The 18,111-nt window shown below is 43.2% G+C and overlaps 1 protein-coding gene across 2 annotated transcripts in view; it reads left to right on the forward strand.

The window, feature by feature from the left end:
- The first annotated feature begins 3,109 nt into the window (after window positions 1-3,109).
- Window positions 3,110-18,111, forward strand: part of LOC119140660 (small conductance calcium-activated potassium channel protein 2-like) — a 115,883-nt gene continuing 100,881 nt past the window's right edge. Inside the window, exons 1-2 of one of the 2 annotated variants that reach the window (XM_037372174.1) lie at window positions 3,110-12,395; window positions 12,953-13,048. In XM_037372174.1, coding sequence (XP_037228071.1) covers window positions 10,881-12,395; window positions 12,953-13,048 — 1,611 coding nt within the window. In that variant the 5' untranslated portion in view covers window positions 3,110-10,880. Of the gene's footprint in view, window positions 12,396-12,952; window positions 13,049-13,076; window positions 16,199-18,111 lie in introns of those variants that run through there. The other variant, XM_037372175.1, reaches the window with a different exon arrangement.

Genomic DNA, 18,111 nt, shown 5'->3' on the forward strand with positions numbered 1-18,111 from the left:
CTGGACATGCCTTAGCGACTCCCCAAATACCCTTGTTTAAGCACTTCCTACTTGCATTCCCATCATCGATGCCCCGAACCCCCTTTCACCCTCCCTGAAAGCACAGTCAATGCATTGGGGGGGGGGGGGGGGGGGGCAGGGGGGGGAAGTCTAGCTCCTTTTCTGGATATATAGGACCCGGATCAAAAGGTTTCTCAGTGTCAGTGTGTCGCGACAGAGGGAAGATACAGTCACTCAATATGAGTGATCAGCAGACTTCGTTTATTGTGCCTTACAGTCACCTTTTATGCCTTGTTATAATTAGCTCATACATATTACAAAAGTTAAGCTCATTATTGGTTAGTTGCCTAAATACCAAGCCCACCCCTAGTTTCTCTTCTGTAGTTATCTGTTCCCACCTGCAACATTCTTTTCCCACCACAATCTTCCTGTTATTGCATAACAAGAACAGCCAAGGATAGTGTATTTTTGCTTTACTTCATATAAGCTGAGAGCGATGTGCATTTTTGTCCAGCCAGCTGGACTATATCTATGTGACCCTTTTCAGCTAGCCAGTTATCCACAATTCCCCCGTTTTTATTTTGGGCGACATAGGCCTGGTTGACCATTTTCAATAACAGCGTTTTAACACAGGAACATACACAGCCAACTTATAAAATCTCAGTTCAGAAGTATAATTCCTGAAATACTTGAAAAATAAAGTTAGCTTGAAGCTTTAATTTAGATGCTCTTTCTGTTCCAGTGATATAAAAAGTTTAAAAAATTCAAAGGTAATTTTAAAGTTCTGAACATGGACTAATGCAAGCTCAAAACCCAAAAAGAAACCAAACTGATGTTTGACTAGGAATATTTGCAAATATTTTAGTGGAAAATCCCTGACCATTAACAATTTTCTGTCCAAATAACAACTGCCCTTATGCAACCAACCAGTCCATACATTTTCTGAAGAATACCTCATTGATATCAAAGAATTAACAAAGGGAAAAAATTAGTTCTAAGCTATATACATTCATAAGTGGATTTTTCAATAGTTACATACAGATTTACACACTAAGCCATAATGGCTTGTAGGTGATACACACAAGAAGAGTACGTTGCTTATCTGTCTGAATGTCTATGCTAAATTTGACAACTGTGCCACAAGCCAAGCCTACATGGGTGCTGTATGTTATGCACGTTCCTTAACAAACAGAAGTATAATAGACAAATTCCCAAGATCTAGTCCCCAACCTAATTATATTATTTTGTAGCCAATTAAGGAAAATAACACAAATGTGCATATCTACATGTGCACACACCTTTTAGTTCAGAACCGATCTGTGATAAAAGGCCTTAGCCTTATGGCATCATCGAATCTTAACGAGTACAGTAATTAAAAATGCAGTCTTACTGTAAGTGCGATTTATGCTGACATTCCCTCAAATGCTACACGTGAGTATTTCTCACTCAACTGCCTCAAGTTAAAATAGTAGTATTTGTTAATATGTATTAAAAAATCATTAATTCTCTAGAATAGCAGTTGACTTCCATAACACTATGTAAGCAAAAGAGGCTTAAGATGGGTTTTCTGAATGCTAACAATTTATTTTAGACTGTCTAAACTCAGGTCTTGAAAGATTTCACTCTGCCAGACGTAGAAACACTGTTGCACTCCAGTTGTGATATCCCTTTTCCCAAGTTGTCACATGCACATCTCGCTCAAGCAACATTATTGTTAAAGTTTCTCTCTGCTACATAAAAGCATATTGCACTTGTAGATATAAAAGACAGCACCCTTACTTAGATTATTACCTTATTACCTCATAACTCTTAGTATACCTTGTATCTCTGATTTCATCACTTCAAAAATTCACCAGAAGCAGATAAAACCACAGCATCAGACTAAACTACACCTTAACTGCTGATTCAAATAAAGGCATTCTCTTCAGATATGCCTAATGCTTACAAATAATTTTGGCTGGTTTTGATCAAAAAACTATTATTACAATAATGATCAAAAATAATAATCCCGTTTGCAAAATGCCTTTAAGCCAGCCTCCTAGTCCCAACCAATTTCCACATTCAGAATACAGCATAAATACAGAATACAGAATAAATTATCTCCATCAAGGCAAAAAGGCTTCTCGTTAAACACAGAGATGTTTGCTAGTTCAAGGCAGAAACCCATTTCTTGTAGGGGACATCTGAAGCACTTTTTTTGGTGGGTTTGTAATCAATTCCGTATTTTTCCTTGAGAAGCTTAAGCTGTTCCTCTTGTTTCAGGAGAGTTTCCAACTCTGATTTGTCGAATAGGTCCGTATTTCCCAAAAATATCATACATTTCCTCCGCTGTGATTTTATACGGCAGGTTCCGAATATAAAGGATCCGATTGACCTCTGGGGGCAGCCAGATGTCAGCTCGCTTGGCCGCTTGCATCGCCATGGCGCCGATCGGAGGGGGGGGGTGCCGCCTTGGAGAGAAACAGCGGCCGGGAAGGGGCCTGCCGGGCCGCGCGCCGCCGCTCGCCGCTGCCGCGGGGGACCCGGATGCTATCCCATACGCTAATAACCCGAGTAATTCCTTTTTACAATCTATGTCCCAAATGCTCCGCTTTTCTAAAAAGCATATGAGCAAATCGTACGTCGCTTGTCTCTCCATACCGTCGTCAGCGCTGTTGCAGCCTTTGCGAGACTTCGGTGACGCGTGGCCGGCGGGACCCTCTGTAGGTGCTCCCGGGCGCGGGGACTGTGCCCTTCTGCCTCCTGTGCTGCTTTCAGGACCGGTACCCGAATCTCTGTCGAACCATGGCTCGCAGGTTCAGCCTTCTCTAGGGTCCCTGTTCGGGCGCCATTTGTCGCGACGGAGGGAAGACGCAGTCACTCAATATGAGTGATCAGCAGACTTCGTTTATTGTCCCTTACAGTCACCTTTTATGCCTTGTTATAATTAGCTCATACATATTACAAAAGTTAAGCTCATTATTGGTTAGTTGCCTAAATACCAAGCCCGCCCCTTGTTTCTCTTCTGTAGTTATCTGTTCCCACCTGTAACATTCTTTTCCCACCGCGATCTTCCTGTTATTGCGTAACAAGAACAGCCAAGGATAGTGTATTTTTGCTTTACTTCAGATAAGCTGAGAGCGATGTGCATTTTTGTCCAGCCAGCTGGACTATGTCTATGTGACCCTTTTCAGCTAGCCAGTTATCCACATCAATGGAATCATTGTCTGAGTTGTCCTGTTTCCGCACTTGGTCCTGTGCTGTGAGGGTTGCTGCAATTGTTGACAGGAGCTTTGGGGGCAGAGGAGGTGTGGACAGAGTCGCCATCGTACTCGTGCTGTCAGTGGAATTTACAGCTTCCCCTGGTTTAGCACTGTTAGTAGAATTGGTCCACACTTGGTGAAGAGTAGTCAGAATTTGCGACCAAGGTGCTAAATGCATTCCTGCTGCGGAGTCCCCCTCCACGGCAGCATCGTACAATCGTCTGCTTACCTCTTGCCAGGCAGGAATTTGCAAAGTGCCATCAGGTGGAAAGTCTGGCACCTTGTCACGGATCCATTCTAACAGAGTCACTAGCTGCAGACCTGTCACAGCTCGTTGTTGAGCTGCAAGCAGCCATCACAATACGTCCAGGCTGCGCTGTTGATCTCGGGATAACTTCCCTCCCATCGTGCCCGACTGCTCACCTTTTTTGTAGGTGATGAGTGCACAAAGTTTCCACGGATCCTGGTTCAGTTGGGCTACGCCACCGGTTCGGGGCTCTGTGAGCCTCACGTTGTCAAAGAAGAGGTTGCTGTAGAATCTCCCTTTGCTGCTGCATCAAATAGCGTCTTTCCTGCTTCTTCCCAAAGCTGAGTGCGAAATGCTGTTGTGGCATCCGCAGCATGTCCCTGCTTGCGCAGCCAGGCAAGGAAAAGTTTCACAGCTGCTTCCTCATACTTTACCCCTCTCCTTTCTAGTATTTCCATTATTATACTGGATATCAATATGGAACCCATATCGTCCCCAGCTGCTCACCTGTAGAGGTGATGAGGTCCGGACCAAACAGCTCTCTGTACCGTTGCTTTCTTGAGTTCAGCTGGGCGTCGTCACTAACCGCTCTATCGTCCGCGGCTTATTGACCATCACGTCAGGGTCACCGCTTGTGGCAACTGAGGCATGGGCTTTGCAAGGATGGTGAAGCAAAGATCTTTATTGTTAGTCAGTTACAGCTTTATACTCTGTACACATGCTGCTAAAAGCTTTATTATTGGTCAAACTCTACTACCCACGCACCCAGTTGCTGTTCACTATAGGCTACTCTCTGCTGTTCACCCTGTTTCCTTATCTTCCAGAGGTGAGATCACATTCCTCCTTTGTCTCTGTTTCATCCGGGTTTCATCTCATACTCCCTCAAAGTTATTTACTTCTTTGCTGTAGGATCACAGCTGCACATTGTCAGGGTCAAACCCACTGTCTCTGTCCTCTATAGGCACTGTGTATATTTGACACTTCAAATAACTCATAGGTCTATGCAAAGTGTAATGACAGCTTAAACAAGCATCTAGCTCTTCTAAACCAAATTACTACTAAATGTCAGTTCTACATTTCAATAACAGAGGTGATCAACTTGCATCCAAATTGAACTTTTGAGTCTGTGAAAGCTTCAGTTTAAGATTTTAGTTTGGATTAATTAAAAAATGGAGGATTCAAGCTACTTCATATCTAGACACGTTGGTTGCTTTTGTATTTAATAAAAATAGCTTTCCCAGTTAGAAAATAGGTGCAGGGAGGGGGCAGGTGGCTTTCCTCAATACTATAGGAATAATTTTCTAGAGAAGCCCCTCAATAGGAATAGTGATGACAAGAAGTTTAACTGATTTCAAGAGGCGGCTACTCCTTACATTTTATTAAACTGGGGACGCCCATAGTGGAGGGCTGGCTTCTATAATCTATAAAGTCATTTTTCCTAGGTTAAAAATATTTCACCCTCTACAAAGGTAAATATAAAAACCTACAGAAACCACTGATTTCAGCAGGATTTGGATGAGTCACCAGAAGATACCTGACTGAATGCTACTATGTCACTTACTTTTTTCTCTCATCTAACTCCCTCCGTATATTCAAGATCACCTTCCTTGATGCTTGAGTCATTTATCCACTGCACCGTGAACATGTATTTAATTAGAAACAAAAGCCCACCATTTCTTTTATTCTTATTAAATGAAGTATAGAGGCTATTCTTCAACACAGATAATGAATTATCCCATTTTGGATACACATCAGCTCTATCTGAGCTTTTCACTTGCTTTCTTCTATTATACTATGACAGACACCATAGCACTTATGTTACAGAAAGTTTTTTGTTTGCAAACTTCCATAACTTCAACTTGCTTTGTTCTATTCACTCAGGAGCAATGGAAGAGTAACTGAAGGTTTTCATCCTCTCTTTCCCACAAGGGAAAGTCTGGCCTCACCCTTGATGTCTGGACAACAACAGTTTAGGAGATTTTAGACTGACTACTGATGAGCAACTTGCCATGGGTGCCACCCAGAACATGAGAGTCCATTCTCAAGTGGGAAAGCAGGAAGAAAATCTGAAATTACTCTCTTTTTTTATTTCTAGCCGAATGCCCAGAGATGAGCGCAGAAGGAAACAAGCCAAGTGAAATCCTGGACTTCCTGAAGGAAGTGAGGATTTTGGCAGGTACAACACTTTGGAAAGGATTTCATACACCATCATTTGGAAATTCATATTTGAACACCCAGGCAAGCTACTGCTGCAAGGTCTTAACCATCTTTGCTCTTACCAAAAATAAAATTGCACCTTTTTAAAATAATAAAAAATGCTAAATACTACCCCCTTTTTAATGTTGTTTCATTATTGCTTTTTTTTGCTCGCAGACAACATTTTTCTTTTAATCTATTTTGGAAATGTATTTTTCTTACTGTGACTCTGCTTTCACTGAATGGCATCTTTCTGTGTACATACTCAGCATATATATACACACTGGCTTGGACAAGACTCTTTCCTTTAGTGCTTTCTAAAAACTCATAGATCTTGTGCAGAATATGCTTTCAGTCCAAAATACTGTTATAGAATGGAATTCCCTTGCTTTTTTCCCCCCATTTCTTTCATTTCCCTTTTCTAACTATCCTTCTATATCTTTGGACATTTTTATGAGCACAGAATTCTCAGTGACTTTAACAGGAGTCTGGCATGAATAGGGGTAAAAAGATAAGAGCCAAAACAGCTTTCTAACCTTTTTCTACCTTTTATTGTAGCTTGTAGGTATTGGATATTCATTGGATGTTGTTATGTGAGCTTTTAAGATTACTAGCCATTAGCTGTCACTTCAGATATTTCATAGTGTTTCTTTTCCTCTCAGAAATCTAATTTTTCCTGTCTGTTGAGCTTCCTGTCCTGCTATTTGTATAGGTTTGCTTAACTATTTATCTTTTTCTTGCAATTAGTGGGTTTAGGAAAAAAATAATCTGTTTTCCAATAATAATAATTCCAATAATATTCATTGTCAAATGAGATCTGCAGTAATTCTCTCTCTTTCACTTTATACAAACACATATGCGCGCGCACACACACACACATATATATGTAAAAACAGCTTCTTTGGCAAAGCAGCAGCAGGACCTATGGCAATCAGTAAGAGTAGTTCCACCCAGTGTCTAATGAAAAGGTAGAAAAAAACCCACAACCCAGACCTAAACAGATGTTTGTCTTAATGTCTTAGCAATTCTGAGCTGTCCGTGCTAATTTCTTTGTGATATGGAGGAATATAACAATTCAATTCACATCAATAATTTATTTTATTTCTGAAATTTAATACACTCATTTTTAAAAGTAAATTTAAAAAGATTTTAAAAAGAGAGATGTTAAATCGCATCTTTCTATTTCAGTTCATTTATCACTGTCATAGAGAGGAAGGTTTACCTCTCTCACTATGAAGAAGCAAATTGTTACCAATTCCTATTTTAGACCTTGAAACTGTGATAAGATATCCCAATTGTACAACGGAACCTAAATAAACTCTCTGATTACTTTCAGAACATGCTGTATGACTAGTCTGACTTCTTGTGGTAAACATGGGAATATTCATTTGTTTATTGGCATAATGAAACTATCAAGCAAGTAGATGAAATATCCAAAAGACAGCAACAGCAGCGTCCTTGCCGAGTTCTACAAATAAATAGGCTATCAGCAGTAGATATATTAAAATTGGGATTGGTGACTGATATATGTATGAAACAAATGCAATCATTTCCCCATACAGAACACAACAATCACATATTTTAGGTTACCAAGATTTTTAAAAGATCGATAATCTTGCATGATCAGAGTAGATGAAATGTTGACTTCTAAATAAAACATGCAGATTTACACATTTCTTAAGAATCTTTCAGGGTAAACTAGATCCTGAGATCTTTATCTTCTGTTAAAGAGGACACTTAAAATTATTTTAAAGCAAATATTAAAGACATGGCATGAACAGAGAAGGAAGGATGAAAGCTAAGCATATCTAAATCTTTAACCATTTCACAAAACATATATTCTGACAGTACATTTGTGCAGGACTCTACACAGTGAAAAGAACATAGGTTCCCTTAGATTTTCATTTTATAAGATCCATGCCATTCAGATGTGTTTGAAAACACAGGCAAAATAGGACCACTGAGAAACAATTATGACACCATGTTTTTCCAAACAAACATTGGAAGAACTGAAGCTCTGTTAAACAGCATGTTCATTCTTAAAACTAAAAGCTTCCCTTTTTGGTCTCAGGTGCTCAAGAGAACTGATTGCAACAGAGAGCGTTAGAGAAAATATATCATGCTGGACACAACAGCTTGAGAGGTGAGGCTGCTGCCACTCCATGTCCCTAGGTCCAAACAGTAGCAAGGCTGAAAATGCATTCCCAGCAGGGACACGCACAGAGCACACATATGCACCACATATATACATACATACACAGCTGGCCACACAGATCACTGACAGACGCTCAGAGCACTCGCATGAACAGAGACAGCACCAACAGCCTCATTCTACTCATAGCTGGCCCCTGGATCCCAGTCTCCCCAGCTGCCGGCATCTGGATATATGAGCCCCCGAGGCCACAGCCTTGCTCCAATTGCTGGTACAGACCATTGTGTGTGCACGCATGTGCACACACACACACATACACAAAGCTGGCCAGGACTTCCCAGGTCCCAATAGCCGACCCTTCCCAATGCTCTTACCCTTAGAGATACACAGGCTCTCTCACACCCAGACCTGGACCTTAGAGACTCACTCACCCACTTGCTCCCAGTCCACCTACTCCCCAACTAATCCGGCTTGATCTTCACTAGTGATCACACTCACTCACACAGCTGCACTTGCTCCAGTTGCTGGCACCACAGATACACGGGCCTTCCGACTCATGGTCTGACTCCAGTTGCTGCACCCACACCCCCATACACCACCCACACCCCACCCAGAATAGCGAGCCCTCAGCCAGAAAAGAGTTAGAAAGGCATTTAATAAGAAGATAGGACAGACTGTGCTGATCAGGCACAGGGCATAGCCAGACAAGTGTACTGACCAGCAAACTATTTACACACAACTGGCCCTTTTTATCCCCTTACCCCTCTATTTGTCCACACTTGTTCCTCCCCAAAATCACCTAAACCACTCCCTTGTCCTGCCTTTGGTTCCTCCCCTAAACATCCCATAGTAAGTCCTGTGCAATCCCATCCCAAACTGCTTTTCCCCTGCATCTCATAAAAAGTCCCACCCCTAGGCAGCAACCTCCCTGAGTCTTGAAAAGGTGATCTGGGGAGCTGCTCCCGATGACTCATCTCGTCATGATGGGTTTCATGCCTGGACAATGGGTCTGATGGCTCTGCTGGGACAGCCCTGGGATGGCCCGGAGAAGGTGTTCATTGCTCAGGAGTCCTTGATTTGGGTTCCTGTTCAGTATTTTGTGCCCCTGTGCTCCTCTGGACTTGTGCAGATGGGCCTTTGATTGACTGATGGCCCCTGTGATGGGACTGGGAGTAGCCCGGCAGGGTATTATTTGGGCTCCCCCTCTTGCCATTGCCTCTCTGAGCTCCTTTGTGAGTGTGCAGATGAGCTTTGATCGCATAACTTAACAGAGAGCATCCAAATACAATTGAATATAATTTTTAAATCATGATGCTGTATGTCATATATACTCATATTTCTGGGTGCTTTTTCTAAAATAATCTATGCTGTATAAACATACTCAAGAGATTTAAATATTTTGGTCACTCAGAATAATCTACCTATATTTTAGAACCATGATGGTTACTACATTAGTGAGGGTTGTTTGACTGCATATGCGCAATATGCACTTGCTTTAAAAGGTACACTTTGGTTAAAAATTAAGTAAATTAAATTTTATAGCAGAGCATATTAAAAAACCCCTTAGCTATTCACATTACCTCATCTAAATTACTTGAAATGCAAACCATTCACGTATGCAGAGTTTCAAAGGAAACTGAACTAAATGCTGTGCAAGTTCTAGAAATTATACAGATGTAGGCTTTTATCCTAGAAAGGCTTAATGGTTTTTTGTTTCTTTAATATCTGGGAGAAGTTAAAGTTGTAAAGACACCTTCCATGCTATTAAAGTGCAATACTACAGCTGAATTTTCAATCTGCATAGACAGTGCCTCCTGACTGAAAAAAAGAAACTTCTCTTATAAACTCAGATAGTTAACAAGAATGACATATCTATAAAGTAAATAACTTTTTTCACAACTCTTTCCTTAAAGAATCTTTCCTTAAATAAATGCAGAAAAAAGACTATCTGGTTCAGACATTGCTCTGTCTAAGGGAGTTGCCATAATGAAATATTCAGTGAGAATTTGGGAGAGAAAGGAAGGTGAAGAGGCAAAATGGTAGCAGGTAACAAACTTAAAGATTGCTGTGGAAGAGTTTCAGGAAAATGGATCCAGACAAAAACTCAATTACTTAATGAAAACAATCCTGTTTCACTGTTAAAGCTGATATAATGCTGTAATTGCTGCATGAACCTTTGTCCTAGCGTATAAAGAAACTAGCTTTTAGTTGCAGGGTCGGCTGTATCCTTGGGGCCAGCTATTGTTTAGGCTTTGTAGTTCTTGTATGTAGATACTAACCATCTAAGGAAGTGTTTACCTTAGTCAAGGAATGTGTGAAGTGATAAGAGAGGGTCTGCAGCAGAAAAACCAGGCCGAGCTGGTTCTGCGGTTTGTGAAGAAGTGCCAAGTAAGGGATATGTGCAAGAACTTAGAGGATCCTGGGGCAAACAACGGGATGAAGAGGGGTGAAGAGGAAGTAACGACCACCAGACCGTCAAGCCGACCACCTAGAGGCATAACTGCGCAGGTGTAAAAGGACATTATAATATTAATGAAGGTCCCAGGAAGACTCATACATATGCAGATAATTCCTGGAAATGTAATGAATACGTATAGCTATGTGACATAAAATGGGACCTGCAAAATAGTTCGGGATGCACGTTAGGCGGAGCGATCCCCCGTGCATCCGGTGCCGCAATAAATAATGCCTGCTTCTTAATACTACATTGGTGTTAAGGAGTTTTATTCCCGATTTTCGGTGACAAAGCTTCTGGTGACCCATTGGAATAAGTCCCTAACCTATAAATCACCTTGTATTGCATCCTCAGGTGGTAATCTAAAACCCTACGAAACTTCCAGTGAATGTTTCTTCCTTTTTTAGTTCAGAAAAAGAGTGGCCAAAAGAAACTCTCCCCTTTATTATAGGTCTGAAAATATCAGAAATAGCTATATGTAATGAAATGACAAAGGATGGCCTTCGAGCGGTTAGCTCTTGCTAACCTGCGGGCCCTGGAAGGCAGTGGGCCCTGGGCCCTGGGCTCTCCCGAGTTTTGACCTCTCTGATGGCTTGTGGGCACGGCCTGAGGCCGCAGCCCAGCCCAGTTCCGATCTGTGCTGGGCGTCGGCCGCGGCAGGCCCCGGGAGCCGCCTCCTCCCCGGGGCCGCGGCGAAGGACTCGGAGCGGGGGCGCTGCTGTTTTGCACGTCTGCGGGAAGCGGCGGGGCGTCGCTGGACAGCCCCGGAGCGCAGCGCAGCGTCCATGTTCTGGAGACGGCGCAGATGTGTGCCCAGCGTCGGGGCCGGGAAGACCCGTCGTAGCGGCCCCTTCCTCGCAGAGGGCGATCCCGGAAGCGAGTTCAGCGAGCGTTCTCCCCGCCCACCTTGGACCCACCCGGGTCTCTGAGGCGTGGGTCACCCCGGCGGCGGGGCGGGGGGCGAGGGTAACCCTTACCTGCGGGAGCGGTGAGAGACGGGATCCCCGCGCGGGAGGGGGCAGGGCGGATGGGGGATCTCTCCGCCGCCTCACGCCGCAGCCGGTCTCCCCCGACGAGATGCTCCTTGTTTTGGTCCGCCCGACCAATCGGACTCAGCGGCTGGATTCTACGGAAGCCGGGATGGGCCCTTCGTGGCGGCAGCAGGACTCTTCCCTGCCGACCGTAACGCATTGCGCAGGGTGCACCACCACCACCACCACCTGGTCCTCCTGCGGCTTTAACGTCTCTGACATGCAAACACCATTGCAGTTTCAGACGGGCTTCTGCTCCGAGCAGCAGCAGCAACACGGCCAAGACAAGCAGAGTCTTCTCCAGCAGCAGCAGCAGCAGCAGAACCAGCAGAACCCATGCCTCCAGTGCAACAACTGCTCCTACTATGGAGCCGCTGCGGTAGCAGCGGGGGATAACCTGCCCTCGCTGCTCCGCACTTCTTCGCCCCTCTCGGGCGCCTTCAGGACTCGGTTCTCGCCGCTCTCCATCTCCGCCTCCTCCCGGCAGAGTAGCCAGTTGAATATCAGCGAGCTCACCCCCTCTAGCCATGCCGGCTCGTCCAGAGAGCCCCACCAGTACCCCCAGTACCATCAGTGTCATAGCCTGCAGCAGCAACAAGCAGCCAATCCCAGCAGCAGTGTCAGCAGCGGCAGCACCCACCATCACCGCTACCAGCAGCGTCGGGAGAGCAATCCCTTCGCCGAAATAGCCATGAGCAGCTGCAGGTACAACGGCGGCATCATGCGGCCGCTCAGCAACCTGAGCTCGTCCCGCAGGAACCTGCACGAGCCTGACTCCGAGTCTCAGCCGCTCCAGCCGCCGCTCGCCAGCCCCATAGCCGCTGCCCCGGAGATCGTGGTCTCCAAACCCAAACACAACTCCAATAACCTGGCGCTCTACGGCTCCGGCGGCACGAACAACGGCGGGGGCAAGTCCAGCAAGAAGAACCAGAACATCGGCTACAAGCTGGGGCACCGCCGGGCGCTCTTCGAGAAGCGCAAGCGCCTCAGCGACTACGCGCTCATCTTCGGCATGTTCGGCATCGTAGTCATGGTGATCGAGACAGAGCTGTCCTGGGGCGCCTACACGAAGGTACCTGCTACGCCGTCGGACCGCCTTCGTCTCGCTCTCGGCGTCGTAGACGCAGCCCGACCCACGCCCCCAGCCCCCCCCCCCCTCCCCCGTGCCCCTGCCGCGGGCTCCGTGCCCGCCTCGGCCCGCGGGCGAGGCCGACTCGCGGGAAGGCGGCTCTGCAGCCAGCTGTACTCTCCTGTCAGCCGAGCCGTTCAAATCCGTGCGGTCTAGCCGCCCCACGCCGCCGTCCTCGAGGAAAGGCGGCTGCCGCCCGGCCCCGACGTCTCTTCATTTCTCTTAGAGCCCAGAGCGGTGGGACTGTTCGGCCCTCGCCCGGCCCTGCCGTGAGGCGTCCCTCGCCCTGAACCCCCGGCACCGCCGTGTGGGGCCCACTGGTCCTCCGCCGTGACACGAGATGCTCCCCCCGCGGTTACGCAACCGTAAGGCGAGGCGACCCTCCCCTCCCCTACCAGTGCGGGCTCTGCTGCTCGCAGTGGGGCTGGGGAGCCCCGGCGGGGCGGGAGCGGTCCCGTGCGTGTGGGTCTCTGACGGACAGTGGTGTCTTTCTGTTGCAGGAGTCTCTGTATTCCCTCGCTCTAAAATGCCTTATTAGCCTCTCCACGATTATCCTGCTTGGGCTCATTATTGTATACCATGCAAGGGAAATTCAGGTAATGTTTCGCTTTATGAATTGCTGAGTGTTTACATATCTGTGGTCACAGAGTCAGTTTTTCTAAAGGCTTTATTGTGGTAAGTACTTTGCACTTCCCGCTGATTCAGAAAACAAAAAAAATCACTTAGTGCTTCCTGAAGTTCAGTGAATGTATTTCATCCTTAGAGAGAAATAAGATAGGCTGCTACATGGACACATTCGTGCTAGGAAGCATTGCCTGTTAGGGACTGTTACCTGCGATTATGCTAGTAGGAGCACTTAGTTCTGAGGTTATAGCACACTTTCTCTATGACATACCTGCTGTTTTCTGTAGCAGATGTAGGGCAACAGTCTTTTGTTTCCCAGTGACTAAATGTCATGCTGTGCATTTTCTCTGGATAGAAGGACTAATTATTAGGAAAGAGACATCAGTAGCTTCTAGGAATGTAATCTTCACTGTGCTGTTTCAGATATTAGCATACGCTAGAAGAATATTTAAAAAGAGGGGGAAACCTTATGTTGGATTTGTTTTATTTAATGGCAAAGAAATGACATCCACTAGGAAATGTGACAGAGGAAAGCTGTCAAGACAGGTAGGGGTAAAGGTAGGGGGAATTTAACGATCAAAGCTATAGAGTAAGTCTAAAAATACTGTCACATGTCCTGGCCCGGGTACTTAGTTCCCATTTCAGTTGTCGTTTTTTTCTTTTTTTTAAATCAAGAAATTACAATTTTACATTTCAGTTAAATTGAGACATAAGAGAGAGTTTTCAGAGTTCTGGAGTGAAAAATACCTTATTTCTAGATACATTACTGGTTTTGCTATGTCTGATTAGAGATACCTTGGGCTACAGGCAGAAATGACAGTTTTCAAGGGCAAGAATGTCTTTTTCAGCAGTACCAATTAACAAAAAAGAGAAATTAAGAACTGTATAGTACCCTTCTTTTATGCTGTAGTTCTAATATGAAAGAGCAACATAGTCTCCTACTTAGGCTACTGTTAAAGAAGTATTGTGTTGCTGAAGACTCTTTGACAAATGGGATCCTGTCCTGCAGTCCTTACATATGAAAAACACTATTTCTGGCTCAGAATCTGGTTTCTTTGCATTAATATCAAAGATGGGCAGCTGTTTAACATTATTGTACTCAATAAACAAGTGTCTGGTGTCAGAGTATCACTATAAACTATTGGAATACTGATGAAGAGGTTTCTTTACCTGTGTAAAAATAAATAAATAAATAAATGTAGTTGCTGCAATGTAGGAGCCTTGTTCTCCAGTGTACCTTGCTATAAGTGGTGCTTGAGGCACTAAGAACAAAGCTGAAAAAACCAAGCTCTGTATTTCAATTGTTCTATGTATTTTCAAGAAACTTTAAATAGAAAACAATACACAAGATAACCAAATAGTCATAGGTTTCTGTATGCATAACCTTACAGTAGGTAGTTACTCCAACATCTGCATATATATTTTTTAGCTAATTAGATACACATTTTCATTCTTTCAGAGATTTGTTATGGATCAGAAAAATCAATCTTTAAAAAAATTCAGTTGTATTTCTGATATTTTTTTTAATTGATCATTTAAAGAACTCCTTCATGTATGAGACTACATGGAAGGAGTTGTGCAATCATGTGACTTAATCAAGGTTGATGTAGTTTTCAACACTGCCTGACAGTATAGAATACAAGCATACCTGTTTGTAAAACAGTAATAGTCTATGGTTCTGTCTGAGAGACACTGTAGGCTGCAGTACTCACGTCAGAGCCTGGAGTAAGCTGCAGCTCCAAGGGGCTCTGCCATTAATCTTGAACATTAAAGGGAAGTTTTATTTTCAAGGACACTATTGGAAGGAAAGGCCATTGTACCACCCTTAGCTGTTAGATATCTGATAGATTTTTAATTTAGGCACGGTATGTTTATATATGCACACTTGACTTTTTAAAAAAATAAGATTAAAAACACACAGAGAAATATTTACATACCTCTACGGTGCTAAATTTACGTTACACCTTAAATCTGAAAGCAAGAAGTATCTTTAAAATACTTTAGCTTAGAAATGTACAGAACCTACTCCAAGTGAAAGAATATACTGCATAAGCCAAATAATGTAACAATTTTAAAATAATTTTTAAAACTTTAATTCAGGCAAATATCTTGCTATGTGCAGTGGAATATTTCTTGAATCAGGTCTGTAGAATCATGTCCATAGATGGTTGATTGTGTCCTGGAGCACCAGCTGTTTGCTGATCTTGTTCAAATTTGATCATTCCTTTCTTATTCTTCTCTGAAAGGTACTTCGACTTTATCAGTAAGTATAGTGTAAATTTTCAGGAATTCATCAAGACAATACATTTTGTTGTACAGAACAGAATGGCAATGTATTTTGCTTGCAGCGTGGCACGTTTCATAGTCTGATAGAAGTGAACTTACCTGAAAGAAAAGCAGATTTTCCTGCAAAACATGAACTAAAATACATTGGGAAATAAGATGAAAGTTTATCAATTAGTAGTGCTTGCATGTTTAATATTTAGAAGTATCTGGTGACATAAAATGTCTTCTAACCAAAATCAGCTGCTGGGTGTTTTTGGTTTTTGGTTTTTTTTCTTTTCTTTTCCAGTAGTCTGTGCCCTTGATTTCTTGGTAGGAAGTCTGAACAGCCATGCTGCAAGCAACTCTATGGTAGTGCCTCACAGTATAGCAGGTGACTAGGTGACTGTAGTCTCTCCATTTAAATGACCTTGCCTATGTGTTCTGTTTCAAAAACAGTCAGCTTGTCAGTTAAACCAAGCTGTGACTTTGCTTGTCTCAGACCTGCTGAACATCTTATTTTAAGGGAGATTTAAAAAGACTTATAGGGATTCTTCACAATAATATTATATGGATGTGAGATGAATGGGCTTTGTTTTGGGTTTTTTTTCCCCTTTTTTTTTCTTTTGTTTATAAGCAGTAGAGGAATAGGAGCACCTTCAGTGTATAAGGGGTGTGTGTGGGGGGTGTGTGTGTGTGTGTGTGTGTCCTCCGCCTTCTTTTCAGAACCGAAGAGAGCTCCACATATTGCGCGTTATGCGGGGAGCCTTTGGCTGGGCTGGGCCTGGCTCAGAGCAACCTGTGCTGAGAGGGGAGGGCAGCGGCCAGCCTCCCCAGCTTCCCTCCCGCAGCACAGTCAGGTGAGTTCTCCTGCTGCCTGACGGCACATGCATAATTTCAGACATGGTTTTAGCCTCGCATTCTAAACCTATTAGCAAAACAGATTCTTTTTATATTCTATGAAACAACTCTGCATTTGACAAACCAAAACCTCCAGAATGGCATAGCTGCAGTATTTAGACAAGAAAACCTGTTTGGCTGCTGTGCAGTTTTATGAAATATTGGAAGTGTTAAAATGCTTTCTTCAAATAGGTTTTCGGTGATTGCAGCATATTATTTATTCTGTATTGTTAGCTATTAATGTTATTAGTATAACAAGTACAGTTAGTGCTTTTATTATTCTGTATTATTTATTGTTATTATGTAGTATTATTATTTAGTGTATTAGTTATTCGGGAGCTATTATATTTATTAAATGCAACTTAATGTTAAGACTGTAATAGCAATCAAATTAAGCCAGGTAGTTTCAAATGATAATTCTTAGCCTACATTATCATTTCAATAAAAAGAGGATAAACCCACAAACAATACCTCCTTCACCTCCCTCCCTCCCTCTCCCAGGAAAAAAGCCAGGTGAACAACAATAATGATGTTGGAGCAGAGTATGGTGACAACCTCAAATCTGTGTATTCTCCTTTTGGTTCACTGTTGTCATGCTTGTAATGTTGTTAAAAACACTACACTTGGTAGATTATGAAATATTAATTTCTCTCTAAGCTTGTGTGGTTGTCAATTCAATTTGGAAGACTGGTAGGAAAAATGTGACACATTGCTATCCCAGCCTAGAACAGGTATTTCTCCGACTACAGTTTCAGTTTAGAAATACTCTTTGGAAGAGGCAGAGGAGGGAAGAGCTAAGATAGCATCATCCAATTATCATAATAATTTACAATGTATGAATTGCCCATTTCATACATAAACAGTTTGTTACTTGATGATATTTTACATAATTAATAGCAGCATACAACGCAATTAAAATTGTTGTTTCTAGGCGACTTATTGATTCATTCCACATGTCCCTAATGCAATTTGCTGTTAGATTAATAATCAGGTGGAAGTTAAGAAACTTTTTGATAACAGTTCACATGGTAAAGCTACTTTATTTTTCTTTCTACTTTTACTGAGAAAGTAGACCTCTCTGTCTCACTCTTGTACTGCTGGAGATAGAAATGCTTTCATAATGTACAGTTCCTGAACTTTTACTGGCCCTTCCTTATATTACTCAAAACAAATTATTAAAACCAAAATTCTCTAAAGTTGCTAATAAGATGTCTTTAATCCCCTTTCTTGGGTATTCTGTCACAGCCTGGTATTTCTTGAAAGATGGCTATCACAGGGTAGGAGGACCGTGTCCACTGGGATACTCTTGCTTTGGTGCTGGACTACTTAGGGTATCCCTTCTGTAAATAAACATTGCCCTTCTGTTGCAGCACACTCAAAACTAGCCAGCTGCAACAAGGCTTTTACCATCCCATCCCAGGTTAACTTCAATAAGTAGTTCCCGCACCTTGCCCCAACACAGCCACCAATCCCCCACGAGGTTTCTAAAGTTCATCTACTGTCCATGCTGTTTCCTCTTCAGGCCAGTCCACCCTGCTTCTTGCCTCTGTTGCATCCAGATTCTTCTTTCTCCAGGCTCCTCATCCAGGCCCCCTTCTTCTCCCAGGGTCTCTCCTCATCTCTCCTTGATGCAGATGCTCTCACTCATACAGAAAAATGAAAATTGTTGATTTTTGGCAGAAATTAATAGAAATCTTCATTTTTTTGGTATGTGAATTGAGATTTCTAAACACTTATAAATTGGACTGTCATTTTGTGCTCAAGTAGAACTCCTATGGAAAGTCATGCAAACTTCAAAGTTAAGGTTAAGCCATTGTTGTCACAGCAGAGTTCATTTTGAGAATTCAGTCCATCACTTTCCAGGTCTCCAGGG

This window comes from Falco rusticolus, chromosome W, assembly GCF_015220075.1.
Source record: "Falco rusticolus isolate bFalRus1 chromosome W, bFalRus1.pri, whole genome shotgun sequence".
Classification (NCBI taxonomy): domain Eukaryota; kingdom Metazoa; phylum Chordata; class Aves; order Falconiformes; family Falconidae; genus Falco; species Falco rusticolus.